The sequence below is a fragment of the Chenopodium album genome, chromosome 18 (genome assembly GCF_948465745.1).
Source record: "Chenopodium album chromosome 18, dcCheAlbu1.1, whole genome shotgun sequence".
NCBI classification, from domain to species: domain Eukaryota; kingdom Viridiplantae; phylum Streptophyta; class Magnoliopsida; order Caryophyllales; family Amaranthaceae; genus Chenopodium; species Chenopodium album.
The window spans coordinates 10,904,102-10,924,385 of NC_137851.1; the positions used below are offsets into that span (position 1 = coordinate 10,904,102).

The 20,284-nt window shown below is 38.0% G+C and overlaps 2 protein-coding genes across 2 annotated transcripts; both read left to right on the forward strand.

Annotated features, from left to right (window-relative positions):
• Nucleotides 1-159: 159 nt before the first annotated feature.
• On the forward strand, nt 160-18,966 carry LOC145591466 (25S rRNA (cytosine-C(5))-methyltransferase NSUN5-like). The gene is made up of 14 exons (XM_081647928.1): nt 160-596; nt 1,575-1,633; nt 1,808-1,858; nt 2,636-2,771; nt 3,082-3,167; nt 3,341-3,439; nt 3,533-3,586; nt 10,454-10,598; nt 10,797-10,858; nt 11,519-11,606; nt 14,520-14,600; nt 14,751-14,912; nt 16,214-16,468; nt 18,806-18,966. The coding sequence occupies exons 1-14, from the start codon at nt 293-295 to the stop codon at nt 18,829-18,831; spliced, it is 1,608 nt and encodes a 535-aa protein (XP_081504054.1). The 5' UTR covers nt 160-292; the 3' UTR covers nt 18,832-18,966.
• Nucleotides 18,869-20,279, forward strand: LOC145591801 (protein FAR1-RELATED SEQUENCE 5-like). Its single transcript, XM_081648296.1, has 2 exons — nt 18,869-20,099; nt 20,197-20,279. Exons 1-2 carry the CDS (start codon nt 18,869-18,871, stop codon nt 20,277-20,279), a joined length of 1,314 nt encoding a protein of 437 aa, XP_081504422.1.
• Nucleotides 20,280-20,284: the final 5 nt, after the last annotated feature.

Sequence of the window (20,284 nt, forward strand, 5' to 3'; positions counted from 1 at the left end):
TCTATTCACTTCAGCTTAATTTCAGTTCAATTCAGCTCCTAATTTCCCTTTCTCATAAAATATTCATTTCAGCTCAGCTCAATTCAATTCAGTTCAGCTCAATAAATATGAACAAACCTTTAATCTAAACCTGAAAACAAGTACGAACCTGAACACAAACACAAACACAAACACAAACGAGCCCTGCAAACAACACCAGTCCACTACACCTACAATTTTGTCAAAATGAAATAACTCTCACAACATTACTACCAACCCGCCGTGACAGAGCCTAAAGCTTGAAAAAACCAAAATGGTACGCCGGAAGAAGCAAACTCTTAAAAAACTTAAACCCTCCAACACCGACAAAATCAACAAGCAACCGCCGCCGAAAACGCCACCACCGCCGAAAACTCCGCCGGAGAAGAAGGACCGGAAGCAGCTCAACGCTGAAAAGTCGGCGCACTTCGGCCGAAGAGAAGCCGCCAAAATCCTACGAGTAATCCTTCAAGGCGACGCTCATCGTCGTGCTGTTGGTTCTATCAAAACCCTGGTTTTTAAACCTTCTGTTCGTAATAAGAAGGCTACTTTTGCTCTCATTTGCCAAACTCTTAAATGTATGTGTTTCTAAGTATTAATTTGTTGATTATGTTGTTTTTTAATGCTGATTATGGAGTTTTAGTTGTTAATTTTTTGGATTAGTTTTTGTTAATTTATATTTAGAATTGTAAATTTTAATTTGAAATTGGAGGTGTTTATATTGATGTTCGCTTCAATTGTTGCATGGAACTTTTGTTGTATGTATAAAATGAATGTGATAGAATGAGGGAATTTTCTCCATTTATATTAATGATTGAATGAATTTTAACATAATTTTCAATGTGTTTTATAATTTCAATTATGTGCTATACTTACCATTACAAAGTTGAACATAATTCACACTTACCGACATGTGATGTGCCAACCTGCCATGTGCTGTTGTTTTCATTAGTTTTTGTTAGCTAGCATGCCATTGCGCGGCGAAGTATGAGTGTTGTGATCAATGGCAGTTTTATAGGCACTGTCGGTGCCAATTTCGAGTATGTATTATAGTTTGTTAACTTTGTATGCTGCTTTATAGGCAAGAAGCTAATATAGTCTATGAAACTTTACTTTTCGTTGCGTGCTGTGAATTACTCTGTCTGTATCTTGTAATTCTAGATTGCGTGGTTTGTGAATGAATAAAATCTATTAAAGCACACTCTGAATTATGATTCAGTTTAGGGGTATACCCTGAAAAATGTTTTTCCGGGGGAATTATTATATCTATATTTGTCTTATGTCTTTCTTATTAGTTATGCATGAGAATGTTGATACAGATTGCTCATGCAATTTATTGTGTTTACTGGTAGAATTAGGAGATGTTGAAATCATATTATCCGTTGTGTTAATGCTGTAGGATTATCTCATGTTGTATGCTTTATTGCGATTACACAGACACAACAAACAATTGAATGTACAAGTTTCAGATCATTCTCCCATTATTATATTTAAAAGAATATAAGTAGATGAATTAGATTTTTAAGTGACATCATTTTGGCTTTGATTGCTTTCAGATCTTCCTATTATTAAAGAAGTCTTGGATACTTCTGCTGTATTAAACAGCAAATGGAAGGTAAATAGTTACTTTTAATCACATGTTATTTTTAATCAACTTGCATACTTGATCCAGTAACATGAGCCTAAAGTACGATTTTCGAATTTATAATACTCCATAATAATCAATTAATGGCAGTGGGCTGGAAGGTGTAATTTGTGAATTAATTATGGTCTTTTATCTCTGTTGTAGAGACAGGAGGAGCTAATATACATAACAACCTACGACTTGCTCTTCGGCAAGGTAATATTCAACTTTGTGTTTCGGTATCATATCACTCTTTCATTTCCTTGAAATATAAATTCTTGTACCAAGTAGGACATGAATTATACCAAGATTGACCTTTTGCTATAAGGGATGAGGGGAAGTCAAAGTGTGAAGGCTTGATATAGCTAGATTCAGGCTCCAATGTGATAGGGATGCAGCTGGGAGCTCTAGTGGTAGTGTTACGTGTACCTCTTGGTAGTATATTCTGTGAGATGCTGTAGGTTGACTAGGTTCTTGGTTCTTCCAATTAAGCTTATAACCAAAGAGTGGTTGAAGACCATAATAGGCTAAAGTATTTCAAAATCTGGCATGATTCCTTACTCAAAGCCTTGCCTTTTTAAAAAGTTCGTTTGAGACCTCAGGTCTGGGTTCTAACATTTGTTGCCTCTGGAATCTTGTAATGTCTTTGTCTCTTCAAGTTTCATATGGAAACTCAAATTCATGTATTATGATGTTTTATTTATGTATTTATTATATATGTATGACAGTATTTGATTATTCAAAAAATTTACATGTGTGTAAATTATTGGTGAATTTATGGCTTATCTCTATGAGGTGCTCACCTTTGCATCTTACCTTATTTCAAGGCTTTAGAACCCTATTTCTTCACTGTGTCTCATGCATTGTTAAAACTCTGACTAAGAGAAATTAGTAAGATAGAGAACTTATCTCGGACAAAGTTGAGTCCATTGTATTTAAGTTTTGCCCCTTTCATCTGACCTTTTTCTTAATAAACTGAATGTAAATGTTCAGGAAATTTCAACATGGGGCGATGCTGAAAAATTTCTATTTCAACGAAAAGCTGTCCTTGAGTCTACTTTGGCAAAGATACTAGCTAAAGAGAAGGTTAAACGAGTTGAAGACCTGCTATCACAAGACAAGACCCCAGGTTTGTTTTGCCCTTTTAAATATTGGCAATAATGGTGGACTCTTCTTTATATTCTTGGACATGAACTAATGTTTTCATAGTTAAAGGATGGTTTTAGGCTCTGAGATGTTGCATGTATCAATAGAAGTAATCCTTCTTTATATTACTACTTTTTTTTTTTTTTTTTTTTTTTTTTTTTTGAGATATTCATGTGATATCAGTATATCATGTGTGGAGTCTTTAGTTTTAGTATTGTAATCACTCATCTGTTCTTACAGTGTCTGCTGATTGGATTCGTTTAGAATACCAGGCTTACCAAATTTCTTTTCAGATGTTCCAAAACCTCGATATGTCCGTGTAAATACTTTGAAACTGGATGTTAACTCTGCTATCAAAGAACTTGGAAAGAAATGCACAGTAAGTTTTCTAGATTTTTTTTCATCCTTTTTCCTCTTTTGGTTGGAGGCAGGGGGTATTGGGCATAAGCAATCCTTTGAAGTTTTGAGACATCATTTGATTGTTCCTTAAGTTCTTGATAGTTTTGGCGTTTTACGTTTATGTGAGTGGCTTCCAAATTGTTCATTTTATAGGTTCAGAAGGATGACTTAGTTCCAAATCTGTTGATTCTTCCACCTGGTGTTGATTTGCATGATCATCCACTAGTGACAAGTGGAAGTGTCTTTCTACAAGTATGCATTCTTATCTTTATTTGTTGCTTTAGTATGTTGATAAGTTAGTAAATTGACAATAACAAACTTCTATTTGATTTTACAATTTGCTAGGGTAAGGCAAGTTCTATGGTAGCAGTTGCCCTTGGGCCTCAACCAGGTTGGCAGGTTAGTTAATAATTTGATTAGCTATCTGTAAATCTGCTTATGAACTGAGCTGGTGCTGTAATTTTTAACTTGTGGAAAAGGAGGCAGTCTTGTGTCTGCATTCAAACGCAATTGTTCTCAGTAAGATAGTAATACTGTATTACTGAGAATGAAAGGTTTTACATTAGAGTTTCTAACAGCATCCTCTGTGACATTGTCAATATGTTGAGTTTGCAAGGCTTTAAATCTTAGAAACCCTTACCGCAGAATCTTTTACTGTTAAGTCTGCGGCTCTTGTACACTTCTCTGTTTCCAATGCTTCCTTAGTTCCTTTAGGTGTGTAACCAACCTCATAATAAAGTTTATCAGTATTTTGGGATAATTTGTTTATATTTTTATTCTAATTCACAATGTTTCCTAATATTTTTTTTTTTTTTAATTTTTTTTTTTTTTGACAAAGCATACAAGTAGCTGTATATAGAGCCTTAGTTTTGCTCCCAATTGAGGTTTTAGAGATTAAAATAAGCTAAATTTGTAGGTACCTTTACCCGTTGCAACTTTTGTGTTTACTAGTGTCGATTTGTGTACTATACGTTAATTCTTTATCTGATGTGCTCTTGGAAGAGTGCGGTGCAATAAGCCCAAAACAATGTAAAAGAAGCCAAATATGGTAGTAATAAGATAAACAACTGAGTTATATTTAGACTTTTGGAGGATGAAATACGTTAAGGGGAAGCAATAATCAAATAAATTTTATATCCAAATTGTGTTTGAGATTAGAAGTAGAGTTATTCTTTCAATTGGTATGTATTTAACCTCAAGTTCGTGTATTGCCTTTGTCAATGATACTTATGAAAGTATCTGGCATGGAGTTCTCGAGGAATAAGGTTGAAGCTATTAAAAAATTTTTGACAGAAATTGGGTTTAGAATAAGTGTTGGATTTATGTGCATACTTTATGCTCCTTCATTCATGAATAATCTTCTTGTTAGACTTGGGCTGTTGGGCATGCATATTAAGAAATTTTGTAGGGTGGGGTGAGAGTGTGAGAGAAAGAGAGTTAATGGAGAAGTCCAATTCACATGGGTTGAAAGAGAAATCTTCATGTTAGGCTTTGGCACGCCTATTAAGGAATTTAGTAGGGTGGGGTGAGAATGTCAGAGAAAGAGATTTAGTGGAGAGGTTCAATACACATGGAATGAGTAAGAAAGTTATCTACACAGAACGTGAAGATTTTTTGTGGACATCCTAGTGTGAATTGATTTATTTGTGATTATTATCTAGGGAAGAATGGAGTTAACATTCAGTGATGGGAAACATTTTTGAAGTTGAGAAAAGAGAAAAAGAAAATGAAATCCCCCCTCCCCCTTTTTCTTCTCCCCCTCTTCCTTTTCAGATGCCATCTTCAAGTACACTGCCACCCGCCACAAGTATTGACCACTTCCATCATTCACCCGTAGAAAAGACCCTCTTTGCCAATGTTAGCTCTTCCAACACCATCATCCCTTTCCCTTTGACATCTCTCTCTTTTATATTCTGCTGTGAATCCGGTTGAACCAACTCAGCCAGCTGTTGTTCGAGTATATGAGAGGAGGCACAAGCAACAAAACAAAAATCAAGGCCAACAGCCAATGCAACCAATACAACAACCAATGCAGCCAAAAGACAAACAAATATGATTTGGTGTCATTTGGTCACACAACAGGACAAAAAGTGAGAATGATTAGGGTATTAGGAGCAGGGTAGAGCTTGGTATAAATAGGAGGAGCAATGTAACAGTGTTTCTCATGTTGAGTGAAGTAATATTAAGTAGCCGTAGAATAGGAGAGTAGCCTCCAAGGTAGAATCTTTCTCCATTGTAGCCATCAGTTAAATATCAATCAAGATCCAAGCTTTATCATTATTCTCTCTGTTTAATACCCAGTTCATAGCAATTGGTATCAGAGCGGTTGATCATGGTGACCCTAACGCTGTCTCAACGTGCCGACGCGGTGGATGGAAAGCTCGAGGAGGTGGACTCCAGGTTGCAGGCCATGGAAGGGAAACTCACAGACTAGCAGTCAGCCCTTAGTCTAGCCGTAGCGGAGGCAGTGAGTCGGGCGATGCTGAGACCCAGAAGGCTATCACCAACCATTTCTTAGTGCTATTTGAAGCGGAAAGGAAGAAACAAGAGGAGGATAGGGTGCGATTAGAAGGGAGGATTGATCGATTTCGGTCTGACCACGAGAGACTAGCAGCGGTTGAGAAGGAGAACAACCAGAAATTCAGGGAAAAACTAAAAAAAATCGCAGCTGGTGGTCAGGGAAATCGACCGACACCCATCTTTCAGCCAGTGCTCCACCTTAAGGCCGAAGCCAGTCAAGCCCAAGGCCAGGGCGAAAATGAAGTGCGTGTTCCACTGAGAAGAGGGGGAAGAGGCGACGGTCATGGAGAGGGGGAGCAGCATGAGTTCAGATCTTGGGCTGGTGGCGGCGGCAGCGGCGGCCACTGGAAGCACCGACCCCGTTAACTGGATACTAAGAGCCGAAATGTTTTTCGATTTCTACCATTTGCAAGAAAGGGAGAAGCTTGAAGCCGCGGTGGTAGCCGTGGATGGTGCAACTCTCAAGTGGTTGCAATGGGAGAAAAAGAGGCGGTCGATTGTAGGGTGGTTGGATCTAAGACAAAGGCTGTTGCATGAATTCCGACCTTCGCATTCAGGGTCGTTATACGAGCAATGGTTAGCTGTGGAACAGGTGGGAACGGTGGAAGAATATCGGAGGAGGTATATTGAGCTAGCAGCGCCATTAGAAGGGATCCCTGAAAATATTATGCTGGCTCAATTTTTAAATGGGCTTAAAGGGGATATTTAAACGGAGCTCCGGATGTTGAATCCATTCCATTTGGAAGGTGCTATGGAGTTGGCGGGTCGGATTGAAGAAAAGAACCGGGTCGCCCAAATTAAGAAATTTCAATCAGGTGGGATAAAGGTTGGGCCGGCCCAAAACTTTAATAGCAGCCCTTAACCAACCAGCCACATATCTACTCCACCGAAATCAGGATTCAAACCCAACGAATCCCAAGCTTCTGCTTCTCAAGCATCGGTGAACATGGCAAACACCCCTGGTGGTTCCCAAAATCGAAATTCCTCCTACACCCGTCGACTGACGGACTCCGAATTACAAGAGCGCCGGGCAAAAAACCTCTGTTTTTGTTGTGATGAGAAATGGAGCATCGGCCATCGTTGTAGAAGGAAAGAGATGAGTGTTCTCATGGTGGATGACGAAGAAGAAGCAGTGGAATTGGAGGAAGGCGCGGAGGAGGAAGCGGAAGTTGGAGTATCTCTTTGCTCGGTAATCGGAATATCGAATCCAAAGACGATGAAATTGAAAGGGGAAGTTGCGGGGAAGAGTGTGGTGGGGATGATTGATCCGGGGGCCACACACAACTTCGTTGCCCTTCAATTGGTGGCTGACGCAGTGGTTCCGGTGTCCAGAGGGACTGATTTTTCGGTGGCATTGGGAAACGGAGAGACTGTAAAAGGAAAAGGGGTGTGCAGGGGAGTCGAGTTGAAGTTGGGGGGGAGGAGTGGCCATTAAAGAGGACTTTCTACCTCTTGAATTGGGGAAACGCTGATATAATATTAGGTGTGCAATGGTTGGAGAAATTAGGCTCGGTGGTGACTAATTGGAAAACACACGTTATGAAATTCTGTGTGAAAGGGCTGCCGGTGGTTATCACAGGGGACCCGACGCTTGAGAAAACACAGATTTCATTAAAGGCCATGGTTTGGACCTTGTGTAAGCAAGAAGGAGGGTTATTGGTGGAGCTGAGTAGGCTGGAAGATGGGGAGGCAGAAGGGTAGCAAGGAGGGCAGCAACCACCTCCATTCTTGGCAGCCTTGCTGCAAGAGTTCCAGCAGGTCTACGAAATGCCGGCGGTTTTCCTCCTAACGAGTACACGAACACTCGATTGTGTTAAAAGGTGGAAGCGATTCGATTAGTGTGAGGTCGTACCATTATCCTCAAATTCAAAAGGATGAAATTGAGAAATTGATTCATGAAATGTTGCAAGCCGGAATCATTCGACCTTCCATGAGCCCTTTTTCTAGCCCGGTGATCCTTGTGAAGAAAAAGGATGGAAGTTGGCGTTTTTGTGTGGATTATCGGGCATTGAACAAGGAAACCGTGCCGGATAAATTTCCTATTCCGGTTATTGACGAGTTGCAATGAGCTAGGTGGTTTTCCAAGTTGGACTTGAAATCCGGATATCATCAAATAAGAGTGAAATCGGAAGATGTGCACAAAACGACATTTCGTACTCACGAGGGACACTACGAGTTCCTTGTAATGCCCTTCGGATTGACTAATGCCCCGACGACCTTCCAATCTCTAATGAATGAGATTTTTAAGCCTTACTTGAGGAAATTTGTTTTGGTGTTTTTCGATGATATTCTCGTGTATAGTAGAGAGGAGGGAGGACATAAGGAGCATGTGAGGATAGTGTTGGAGACTCTAGCTAAGCATAATTTGTATGCTAATTGGAAGAAGTGTGAATTTGGGAAGGAGGAAGTAGCCTATTTGGGCACGTGATATCAGAGAGAAGAGTAGCTATGGATATGGAGAAGGTAAGAGCTATTATGGAATGGGTGGAACCAAAAAACTTGAAGGAGCTAAGGGGATTCTTGGGCCTCACCGGCTACTATCGGAAATTTGTGGCACACTATGCCCAAATTGCCGCCCCATTGACCTCTCAGTTAAAGGACAACTTTGGATGGAATTTGGAGGCTGCCTAAGCCTTTAGAGAACTCAAGGTTGCCATGACAACAACCCCTGCTTTGGCTATGCCGAATTTTGAGCTTGAGTTTGTGATCGAAACCGACGCCTCGGGTTACGGGTTAGGGGCGGTGATGATGCAACAAGGGAGGCCAATCGCGTACTTTAGTAAGCTTCTTGGGGTTAGGAACCAAGCAAAATCTATCTACGAAAAGGAGCTTATGGCTATAAGCTTAGCTGTGATGAAGTGGAGGCATTATCTCTTGGGAAGACGGTTTGTCATTCGCACAGACCAGCAGTGTTTAAGGTTCTTGACACAGCAAAGAGAGGTTGGGGGAGAATATCAGAGGTGGATGCGCAAGTTAATGGGTATGGATTTTGAAATCCAGTACAAACCGAGCCCTTCAAACCGAGTGGCTGATGCTTTGGCACGCAAGGGAGAGGGAGCAGTCCAGCTAGGGGCCTTAATTTCTTCACAAGGGATAGATTGGGCCGAGCTTGAGCAAGAAATAGCCCAAGACCCATGGCTTAGTGAGATCAGAAGAAAGCTGGAAGGAAATCAGGGAGAAATTAAGGGTTTTACATTGGCTGGCAGCAAGGTTCTGTACAAAGGTAGAGTAGTAGTACCAAAAAACTCGAAATTCATTTTGGTATTACTTAAGGAATATCATGATACCCCCACAGCAGGTCATGAAGGGGAGGTGAAAACTTACCTTCGAATGGCGGCAGATTGGTTTTGGCCCGGCATGAGGAAGCGAGTGGGAGAATATGTGAGTGGTTGTGAGGTGTGCCAGAGAAGTAAAACCTCCCACCAAGGGGCAGCAGGGTTGTTACAACCATTACCGGTGCCGGAAGTGATATGGGACGACCTCTCAATGGACTTCATTGAAGGTCTACCGTTCTCTAAGGGAGTGAATGTGATCGTGGTGGTAGTGGACCGGCTGTCCAAGTACAACCACTTCTTCGGACTTAAGCACCCTTTCAACGCTTTGAAGGTGGTCGACATTTTTGTAAGGGAGGTGGTGCGCTTACATGGTTTACCCTCATCCATTGTGTCCGATCGTGATAAGGTGTTTATGAGCGTGTTTTGGAAGGAATTGTTTAGGTTGCAGGGCACCCACCTCAAACGCAGCACCTCATACCATCCACAAACTGACGGCCAAACAAAGGTGGTCAACAAGTGCCTCGAGACATACTTGCGGTGCTTTGTGGCTAGCCAACCCAAGACTTGGGCTCAATGGCTACCTTGGGCCGAGTATTCATACAACATTTTACCACATACCTCAGCCAAGATGACCCCATTCAAGGTAGTCTACGGGTGACAGACGGTGCAACCATGGTGAAAAGCTTAGAAGATGGGTTGAAGGAAAGGGACTTGGTGTTGGATGAATAATTGCGAATGAACATCAACCGTTGAATCTTTCTCCATTGTAGCCATCTGTTGAATATCAATCAAGATCCGAGCTTTATCATTATTCTCTCTGTTTTGTTTTATTATTCTCCTGTCTGTTCAATACCCAGTTCATAGCATATTCTTCCCTCTTTTGCTCCTTCCCTTTCATATAAATGTTGTAGCCCACCAATCTATCACAATACCAGTGCTTCTGCAGAGCTGACTGATTGGGAAGATAGATGTGGTTCTAAGTGGGGTGAGAGGCAAAGCATGGTGATGGTGGTTAGAGAACATTGAGTGGCAGTTTGTGGTCGTAAGAGGGAGCTGGGATAGTCACATACTTGCATGGTTATGCAAATGAATATGAAGATGTGTGTAGAGAAAGTAGAGGGGCATAGGTATAATAATTGTGGTGTGGAAAGAAAGAGGCAATGGTGGGAAGAGGGAAGATGAAAAGGCATTGGATAGGAAGAAATACTCTTTATGATTTCTTTCTTTTTCTGGTATAATGTCATTTTTTAAAGTTTTAATAATTATTTAAAAGGTTTAATAAATGCTAGTGAAATCGTAACTTATTATACAATAATTTATGTTGTTTTAGTTTATATTTTAACTTGAAACGCGTGTAGCCAATGTATTTGAATATTCCTAGTGGAAAATTTCGTTGCAGGGTGTAGATTGGATGCACACTTGCTCAGTTTTTTTTTTTTCCCCTTTGTAGTAACTTGTTGCTATTTTGAAGGTCCTTGATGCTTGCTCTGCTCCAGGGAACAAAACTGCACATCTTGCTGCTCTCATGAAAGGCAAGGGAAAAATTGTAGCATGTGAGTTGAATGCGGATCGGGTTGAACTACTTCAGAAAACTATCAACGTAGCTGGGGCAAAAAGTATCCTTTTTTTTTCTCTGTTTTTACTGTTGGCTGCTGTTCTTTTGTTTAGGGGTCTCACGTTTGTGTTGGTGTCTGATTATTGTTGTTCGATTTAAAAATCTAAAGTGTGATATGAAAGATAAAATTAATAATTCATTGCATTGCTCTCTTTAATTTTACATTTATGGTTATTTGTAACCTTGACCTAGACAACAGATGTGGAAGTTCATCATGGGAATTTTCTGAACATAGACCCAGAGGATCCAGCCTACTCAAAGGTGAATTTTTTTGGATGTAGTTATTGGTTACTGCAAAAGTGATTCTGTTATGTAGTGGTGAAAGCTCAAATTTGTTTATTGGCATTTCTTAATCTGGAATGATTCTGCCAACGTAAAATTGATGGCAACTGTGCTTGTTTTTTTGGTCTGAATTTATTGTCGATTCTCAAATATGATGGCAACTGTGCTTGTTTTTTGGATGTTAGTTATTAGTTACTGCAATAGCGATTCTGTTATGAAGTGGTGAAAGCTCAAATTTAATGATGCTGCCAACGTAAAATTGATGGCAACTGTGCTTGTTTTTTGCTTCTGAATTTATTGTCGATTCTCAAATACGATTTGAATGGCTACTACAGCTCCTATGATCATGAAAGCCCTTTTTTTTTTTTTTTTTTTTCCTTTTTTCCTTTTTTTTTTCTTTTTTTCTTTTCTTCTTTTCACGCTTATGAATCTTTGCTTTTAAGACCAAGGAACTGGATAACTTGCTGTGAACCTATATATATCACACAATTACTTTTAAACACCGCTTTGTATTTTCCGTTGCATACAGAAGGGTACTTGTGCTGGTCATGTTATGTAATTTTAGTACTCTTATTACCTAGAGGCCTAAATACTCTCCTTTGTTTCTTCCCTAATGTATATTAAAATGCTTTGTAACAGCTTCGTGCTATACTCTTGGATCCCTCCTGCTCTGGATCAGGGACTGCAGCTGAAAGATTGGATCATTTGCTCCCTTCACATACAAATAGTAAGTGACTAGGCTTTTGATTTTCCTTTTTTATTAGTTACAGAAAAGTGATGTACCATCCTCCTATCCTTTAGTAATATAGATACTTTCATAAGAGAAGAAATGCTAGTTTAATTTAGATGTGATAAGCTACTGCTTTACTTTTAAAGTTGAAGGGTCCAATAGGTATCATTTTATTGCTGGATGCTTCTTTCTATGAAGTTGTTGCAGCGAATCATCATAAACCCCCGTCTCGTTGCCTATTCTAGGTAAAAGGGTAACATAACTAACATTGTAAATGTCACTTGTGTCAAAAATGGATTATGTCGGGAATGTAGACAAATCAAAGTTTACTGGATTAGAGAATGCCACAGAATGGTGTTAAGGGAAATCATAAAATATTGGGTTAAAGAATGCTGTGATGTGTGAATCAGGGAATGGTCATGTAATAACATAGAAATAGAGGGTCAATGTTAGGTTCATTCAGATACATGGAAAGAAAAAGTGTCACTAGAGAGAGCAGTCAGAGCACCAACCACTCGAATGTTGATTAGGCTGTAAATGGCGATTCACCCTTGTTTCATCAATACAGTCTTATCCCATTGCTTTTCCTTCCCCCAATTCAATCTCGTTTTATTTCCTTATCTTCTTAATTTCTGTTTAATTTCCTCTTGTTACTTTTAACGTTCCAAGTTAGCATTGCTAAGGATCAATCTGATTCTTGGCAATTGTCTCCTTAGGTGGTTATGACATATCAATCTGTCTCTGTAAGCAGTGTGATAAATTTCTGTCTCCAGGATTATCCACTTATTGTATATCGTTCTAAATTCCAGATCTCTCAGCTCCTTGTCTTTTTGTAAATATTTTATGTGAAATTAATAATGATGGAGGCATGTATGTGGTTATATATACTGGATCCAAATTAACTTGCCAGAAAACAATGTAGAATTTTATTACTTCATACTTAATTGTTACTACTATGCCAGTTCAAGGTTAACATTGGTGAGGGGTATGTAGATTAAGGAGGGAGATACAGAGAGTTAAAAGGGGAACCCATGTGATGAAAAGGGAGATAGAGAGAATCATTGGCCAAATTAAGTAATGTTGCATTATTTTGCAACTTGTCAAAAAAGGTCACGTTGTGATTAAAAGAAAGCAGAGGAAGTAAATGTTATTAATGCATTGGAAATGGTGCCAAACACTCTGCAAACGTCATTATCATCCCAATAAGTTTTACCTAGCCACTTTTCCTTCTTTTCTCCATCTGCATCTCTCTCAAGTTTTGACCTGCCTTCTATGATGGGTTGCTGATTAGAGGGTTGGATTGTTGACAACTGATGTGGTTCAATCTATTATTGGTGAACTTAGTGTATCTTGATGTTATTCTGGGAGGACAGGGTTCTGTTTTTTTTAAAAATATTTTCATCATACTATAAAGTGTGGCCAGCTACAAGCATGGTGATATTATTTGCTCTAATCCTTGAAATGAACACAAAGGGAACATACAAAGAAATAAATAATATTGTCGACATCATCCTTGTATAACCTCAATCAGTGTGGTGCTCTAGTGTTAATGCACTGTCTTAACATCTACATGATCATCGTTCTAGCTTGACATCCAGATTCCACTATTTCAGACTGACATGAATCATGTTAATGTGTGTGGTCAGTTTATTTTGGTAATTGAAAGAAAAAATACTAAGTATGTTCAGGGCTGGCTCATAGGGGGAGCAGGTTGAGCAATGGCTCAGGGCCCCACTTTGAGGGGCCCATATCATTTTTTTTTTTTGAAAAAAAAAATCTGATTTACAAAAAAATAAAAATAAAATCTGATTTACATAAAAATAAAAATATAAAAACAAAACCAAAGCTAAAATATTTACAAAGTACTGTACTACTCTATTGTCGTTCAAGCCTTTTTCTCGAATTCTCTCATTTTATTTTCTTCTCAATTATTACTATATAAGTTAAAATTCTTCACTTAAAATTCTTAATTATTTTTCTAATTATTATGAAAATATTTAAAAAATACTCATATTTAAAATTACCATGTATTCTTCACTTAAAATTCTTAATTATTTTTCTATACTTATAATATTTAAAAACACAAACCATCATGTCCATCATGCCATATGTAATCTTTATGTTTCACTGATGCAACATGTTCATCTCATCTTTTCATTAATTAATCCCCTTTCTCATATTTTATTAAAAAAAAAATCACTAACTATAATTCAATACATGTATGAATGTTATTTGATTCACTTTCCCCCAACTTAATATTTTCTGCAATTACATTTTATTTTCACCCCTTCTCTTTATAACTATTCATTTTCCAATTAAAACATATTTTATGAAATAATAATATATATTGTATACCTATAAACAATCCCGTGTATTGCACGGGCTAGAAGGCTAGTTAAGAGTAAAGATGAGTCATAATGCAAATTAAGCCACAAAAGAAAAAAATACTCCAGTAAAGAATAGTTTTGCCCAATCTAAGTGCATATCTTGCATTCATGTTATGTTATTAGTAATTTTGCTGAACTTTTTAATACAAAGTATAAAATTCATGCTATGTATTTTTATGGGAAAATTCTTTGTCTACCCACCGGATGAATAAACTACAATTACCCACTTCTTATAAAGAGTAGTAATAGTCGAATACAAATTAGCAAGATTAATGATACTTTGTTTCGTATTTTAATCATGTACTAGTAATGGGTAGTTTATCCGGTGAGTAGATATAACTTTGTCCTTAGTTATGAAATATGACTCTATTGTTTAGGGCCCTTTTTTAGTTTCTGCTCCAGACCCCAAAAATGTTTAAGACGGCACTGAGTATGTTATATCAGCCTGTATTCATGAAATTTAATGAGCTCAATAAAAGACAATTTCTGTTTTGACTCATCTTTTGAAATTGTTGCTGGGTAGATAAAGCAGGTGTGTCTGATGTAATCCGGCTGACGAACCTTTCAGCTTTTCAGAAGAAGGCTCTAAAGCATGCATTATCCTGTAAGAATACTGTATCACTTCATTTTGGTTTTTCACTACTTGAATAATTTTTTTTACGGATTCCCGTTACTTCTTGGTTTTTTCAGAAGCAGTTTGTGTATAATGGGGAGATAGTATCCACCTTATAATAATTCTTGCTCTAATTTGCAGTCCCAACAGTTGAGAGGATTGTTTACAGTACATGTTCTATCCACCAACTTGAAAATGAAGATGTTATAAAATCAGTCTTACCCACGGCTTTAAAGAATGGTTTTGAGCTGGCAACGCCCTTCCCCCAATGGCCTCGTCGAGGTTTGCCAGTCTTTGAAGGATGTAAGTGCTGATAAGACAGAAGTTATTTATATCACCTGTTGACTTGCTGTTATTTAAAAACTTCTTAGTTTTGTTTTCTTATGGGAATAGAGCTTGCAGTACTGTAATCTGTATTACTTTACCTAAATGAGATGAGAGTTTAAAGTGGACTTAGCTTGGGAGATATGCTTAATTAATGCTCGAGATGAGTATAAGCTGGTAAGATTACAATTTAGAGAGACTGTTGGGACTTTGGAGGCTGGCCTTAAGATCTTGTGGGGACCTGTAAAGACTGATGCTGCTTATGGTTACATAATTCACAAAGAGCCTAACTCACACATGTATCGTTATGCACTATGTACCTCCTGGGGACAAATGATAATTTTTCTTCACTTCACTAGAGAAAGTTCAAATCAAAAAGTACTTCTGCACAAATCAGAGGGTTGGGAGGGAGGGTGATAAGAGCACCAAGATTTAATCATTTGATATTCGATGCTTCTAATCCCTGATGCAGTCTGGATTAACCGGTACTGCCTCTATCCCCAAAAAGTTTACCTTTTTTTTTAACCCTGCTATCTCCAAGATCCATTTGTTTTCCTTCAGTACCCATAATTATGTAATAAAATATACCCCCTTTGTCCATAAATATAGGTCACATTTCTATTTGGATTTTCTTTATAAAGTGATATTCAATCACTTGCGGGTGGGGCTTATTTAAGGATCGTAGAAGTGTAAAATGTTTTTTTTTTTAGAAGTGACATTTAATCACTTGTGGCTTATTTAGGGATGCTAGAAGTGTAAAATGTTGATTTTTTGAAGATGCACATTGAAATGAATTTAACAAGATCCAAATGATTATGTTTATTCTCATATGTCAGTGAAAATGAAGATGAATAATCTTCATTTGGCTTCATTTTCTGCTCAGAAATGTGGCAGTGCTGAAGTTGCTCATTGCTAGAAGGGTAGTACCTTAGCATGTCCTATATCATATGCTGCGGACCAATCTATATCACTATACGGAGTACTTGATCGATACTCAGCCAAGGATTACCAGATGCCAGGATGGTACGTAGTAATGGGAATGGGAATGGGAATGGGAGTAGTGGCTAGTGAGATGGAGATGTCTTGCATAGGAATAGGAATAGGAAGAGTTTGGGAAGATAGTTCATGTACCAGTAGTAATGTTTGCTTCATGTTGTCCATTTCTTTTTGCCTCTTGATGATACTAATCTGACTATCTGTGAGGTGTCACTGTCTCAGGGTAAAACACCCCCATTGCCTTCAGGTTTATGTTTGATTAATGCCTTTATCTTGTATGGCAGCTGAACACGTACTTCGGATGGATCCTGTTGAGGACAAAGAAGGCTTCTTCATTGCTTTGTTTGTGAGGAAACAAGAAGAATGCAAACCAAACCAGTCAAGAAATCTAAAGAAACGAAAACCTGAAATGCCCGTGCCTTTCACCAGGCTTTCAAAGATGTGGCTTCTCTCTCTGATGTTGTCTTCGCCACATGGAGGTGGCTGTTGTGCTGATGGTGGCTGTTGTCCCGGAGAAGAATCTGTTTGTCACCCTACAAGTTAAGCAACTTGAAAATTTTGTTTTTAATGGAACCCCATTCCCTCTAATTTTATTTTATGTTTCTTAATTTAGACATTAGTCTCGTTGTCTCTTAGACTCTTACATAGTTGCTAGATCATCCGAATTTTTCGTCTAGAGGTTCAAGATTATTCGATAAGCAATTAAGATCTCTTCTCAGAATAGCAAAACATTATCATGAGAAAATCAACCTTTTTGAGCAAGCTTGAACCCCATGACATAGGATTGAAAGATTATTAATCAGACAAAAACTAAGAAGGCAATATTAACTTTTTCAAATTAAATTTGTAAGGTCGATGACATGGCAATATTTGCCAAATAGCCAGCTCAACAAGTCATCATCTAATGTGACGGTTTAAGGTTGTTTAAGGTTATTCTTCCATTAAAGGTTATAGCACTTTAATTTTCTTTTTAATTAATTATATTTTAAATCTATAGTACTATATAAAGAGAAAAAGCCTTTTGATTGATAAATTTTACTTTTTCTAAAATACCCTTTTATATTTTAAAAATTACATTTTTACCAGAAATAAGTGCAATTAAAAATACTCTCTGTTTTTTTTTAATGCATCACTTGAGTTTTCACTCTTGTCGAGATACAACTTTGACCATTAATATCTTTAATTAGATATTAGTAAAAATTATAACAAATTTATATTATGATAGTAGACATTGTAACAAATCCAACAATATATTACATAACCGTGTTTATAAATTATATAGTAGTGAAAAAATTAAGTCAAATGTAACATATGAATAGTGCAAATTCTCAAGTGATGTATTTTAAAAAAAAAACGGAGGGAGTAAAACCTATCCTATCATAATTCATAGCTAACCCTCTCATATTTGTCCTAAAAAAAACATTTAACAAAAAAATCAATCTGAGTAAAAAAACAGAGAATTGATTTTGATTGATTACTTACGAATTTTGCATCTTTTAGCTCGTATAATTTAAGGGCTTATTTGGTAAATGACTTTTCATTGACTTTTTTATTGGCTTTTTCATTTGGTCAAATATCCAAAATTTGTATTTGGTAAATGGTCTTTTCAGCCAGCTGAAAAATTAACTTTTAAGCCAAAATGAAAAACTTGGAGTAGTTTTTGACTACCTAAGTTACTAATAACATCCAACGGTCAATTTTATCAAACATGTTTTTAGACTAATAAAAAGTCAAACAGTCAACAAAAAAGACAATACAAACAACCAGTCAAACCAGCCAACAACCAAACAAGGCCTAAATCATCCTTTTACTTTATCGAAAAAAATTATTAAAAAAAAAAAAAACTGATTTTAGTCTATTATATGGAGAATTATTTTGTTAAAGATTTTTATTGTAATTAAAACAAGGGGGTTGTTATTTAACGCCCACAAATTACTCAAAACGCCCGCAAAATTACAAAATAATTACGATATTACCCTTGACTCTATTTCTTACCCTCTTCAACTCTATTTCTTATCTTCCATCCCTTTCATAACTCTAACTCTTAAAACCGAGCTAAAGTAAACTCTACCACCACCGAACACCGCCACGGTTACCAGCATCAACACCACCGCCAGTACCACCAACACCCAACACCACTACCACCACTATCACCACCACCACCACCACCACCACCACCAGCACCACCACTATCGCCACCCGGTTACATGTCGGAGGCGGAAAGCAGGGTGTCCACCCCGCCGGACCCACTTGGTGAGGTAAATTTTTAATTTTTCTCGCCGAAAATGTACAAAACCGCCCGAAAAAACCGGTTTGACCATGGTCAAAACGCCTAGGAAAAGCGGTTTGACCATGGTCAAACCGCCTAGGACAACCGGTTTACCGTGGTCAAAACGGGTTTTCTAGGCGGTTTGACCATGGTCAAACCGCTTTTTCTGGGCGTTTTGACCATGGTCAAACCGCTTTTTCTGGGCGTTTTGACCATGGTCAAACCGCTTTTCCTGGGCATTTTGACCATGGTCAAACCGGTTTTCTAGGGCGGTTTTGTACTTTTTTTTAAAAAAAAAATCTTTGCTTTAATTACTATTATTATTATTATTATTATTATTATTATTTCTATTATTATTATTTCTATTATTATTATTATTACTATTATTATTATTATTTCTAATATTTTTATTATTATTATTTCTATTATTATTATTATTATTATTATTATTATTATTATTATTATTATTGTTATTATTTCTACTACTATTATTGTTATTTTTATGATAAGTAGAATTAAGTTGTGATTATTGTTGTGATTATTATGTTTTTTATTTCCATTATTATCATGGTTATTATGCTAAATTTCATGTTATTTCTTTGTTTAGGCGTCATTGCCGGATTATGGGGGTGATGGAGTTGACTACAGTGCAGTCTTTATAACGTCAACGATGTTCCCAACTTTTGAAGAGGCCTTTGAATGGGCTCAAAACATCTCTATTGGTTGCGGCTTTTTCCTTACAAAGTCTTCGTATAAGACACAACGAGATGGTCGGCCGGTCAAGTATCTGAAGTGCGATCGTGCCCATAGAAATACAGCCGAAGACAGGGATATGGAGAATGCTGTACGAAAAAACACAAAAAGAAAGGGTATCAAATGTCCTTTTCGGATCAAGATCACATGTGTGGTAGATGATCTTGGGTGGCAAATAATTCCTGTATCTGGTTTGCATGGCATGCACAACCACCCTATGATGGTTTATCGAGAGGGTCATAGACAAGTGAGTGGTTTAAGTCCGGCTGCGAAGCAATTGGTTCGACAAATGAGTTCAGCATGTGCAAAACCTAGTAACATAATGGCAGCTGTGAAAGATGCGTATCCCAATGAGAACCCTAACATGAGGCACATCTATAATTTCAGAAGTCGTTTAAGGGTTGATGATAGTGAAGGGAGAGATGTCGTAAACCAGTTTCTTCACTTGGCCAACGAGCACAAGTACGTTAGTTGGGTAGCTGCTGACCCCGACACACGTGTTGTCACCCATGCCTTTATGGCACATCCAGAGATGGCGAATATGTTGCGGACTTATCCACATGTCATAGGGATGGATTCCACATACAAGACAAACAGGTACAACATGGCGTTCTTCGAGATTGTTGGGGTCACACCGACAAACCAAAACTTTTTGATCGGGTATGCTTTAATGAAGACAGAGTCTTATGAGAGTTACAAGTGGGTGTTGGAGAAATTGAAGCTGTATATGGGTTTTGAAGTGACTCCTACTGCGATTCTAACTGATCGAGAGTTGGGACTGTTGAAGGCGGTGAAAGAGGTATTCCCAGACACAGCTCACTTGTTATGTAGATGGCATATCAACAAAGATGTGTTGGCCAAGGTATATCATTTGTGTAAGAAAGATATGGTGTTAGCTGAGAAATTTAGAAATGGGAGGTGGTCAAAACTCATGAATGCAACAACTGAGGCTGAGTATGAATTTGAGTTGCGTCAAATGAGGGATACTTGGGGAAGATCATGGCGTACCGTTGTGGATTATGTGGAAAAAACTTGGCTTGTACACAAGGAGAAGTTTATCTTGGCATGGACGAATCAGGTGTTGCACTTTGGCAACGTGAACACGTGTAGGGTGGAGAGCCAACATTCTGTGCTTAAACAATGGCTCGGTAGTTCCAGAGGGTCATTGGATTCAATATTCAGTCGTGTGCACCGCGCCACAGAGGGTCTGCTTATTGGAATTCGTCATCATTTGGAGGACTCCAGACGACGAATTGGAGTGGAGTATAGGGGCATGCCGTTGCACAATCTCAGTGGCCATATGTCCTTCCACGGTCTCAAAATTATGAAGCAT

Coding starts and splice junctions, on each gene's coding strand:
- LOC145591466 (XM_081647928.1), top strand. CDS start 293: ATGGTACGCCGGAAGAAGCAAACTCTTAAAAAACTTAAACCCTCCAAC. Junction 10,859..11,518: donor AGGATCCAGCCTACTCAAAG/GTGAATTTTTTT, acceptor GCTTTGTAACAG/CTTCGTGCTATACTCTTGGA. Junction 16,469..18,805: donor ATCTGTTTGTCACCCTACAA/GTTAAGCAACTT, acceptor TTCTTTGTTTAG/GCGTCATTGCCGGATTATGG.
- LOC145591801 (XM_081648296.1), top strand. CDS start 18,869: ATGTTCCCAACTTTTGAAGAGGCCTTTGAATGGGCTCAAAACATCTCT. Junction 20,100..20,196: donor TGTGCTTAAACAATGGCTCG/GTAGTTCCAGAG, acceptor GGAGGACTCCAG/ACGACGAATTGGAGTGGAGT.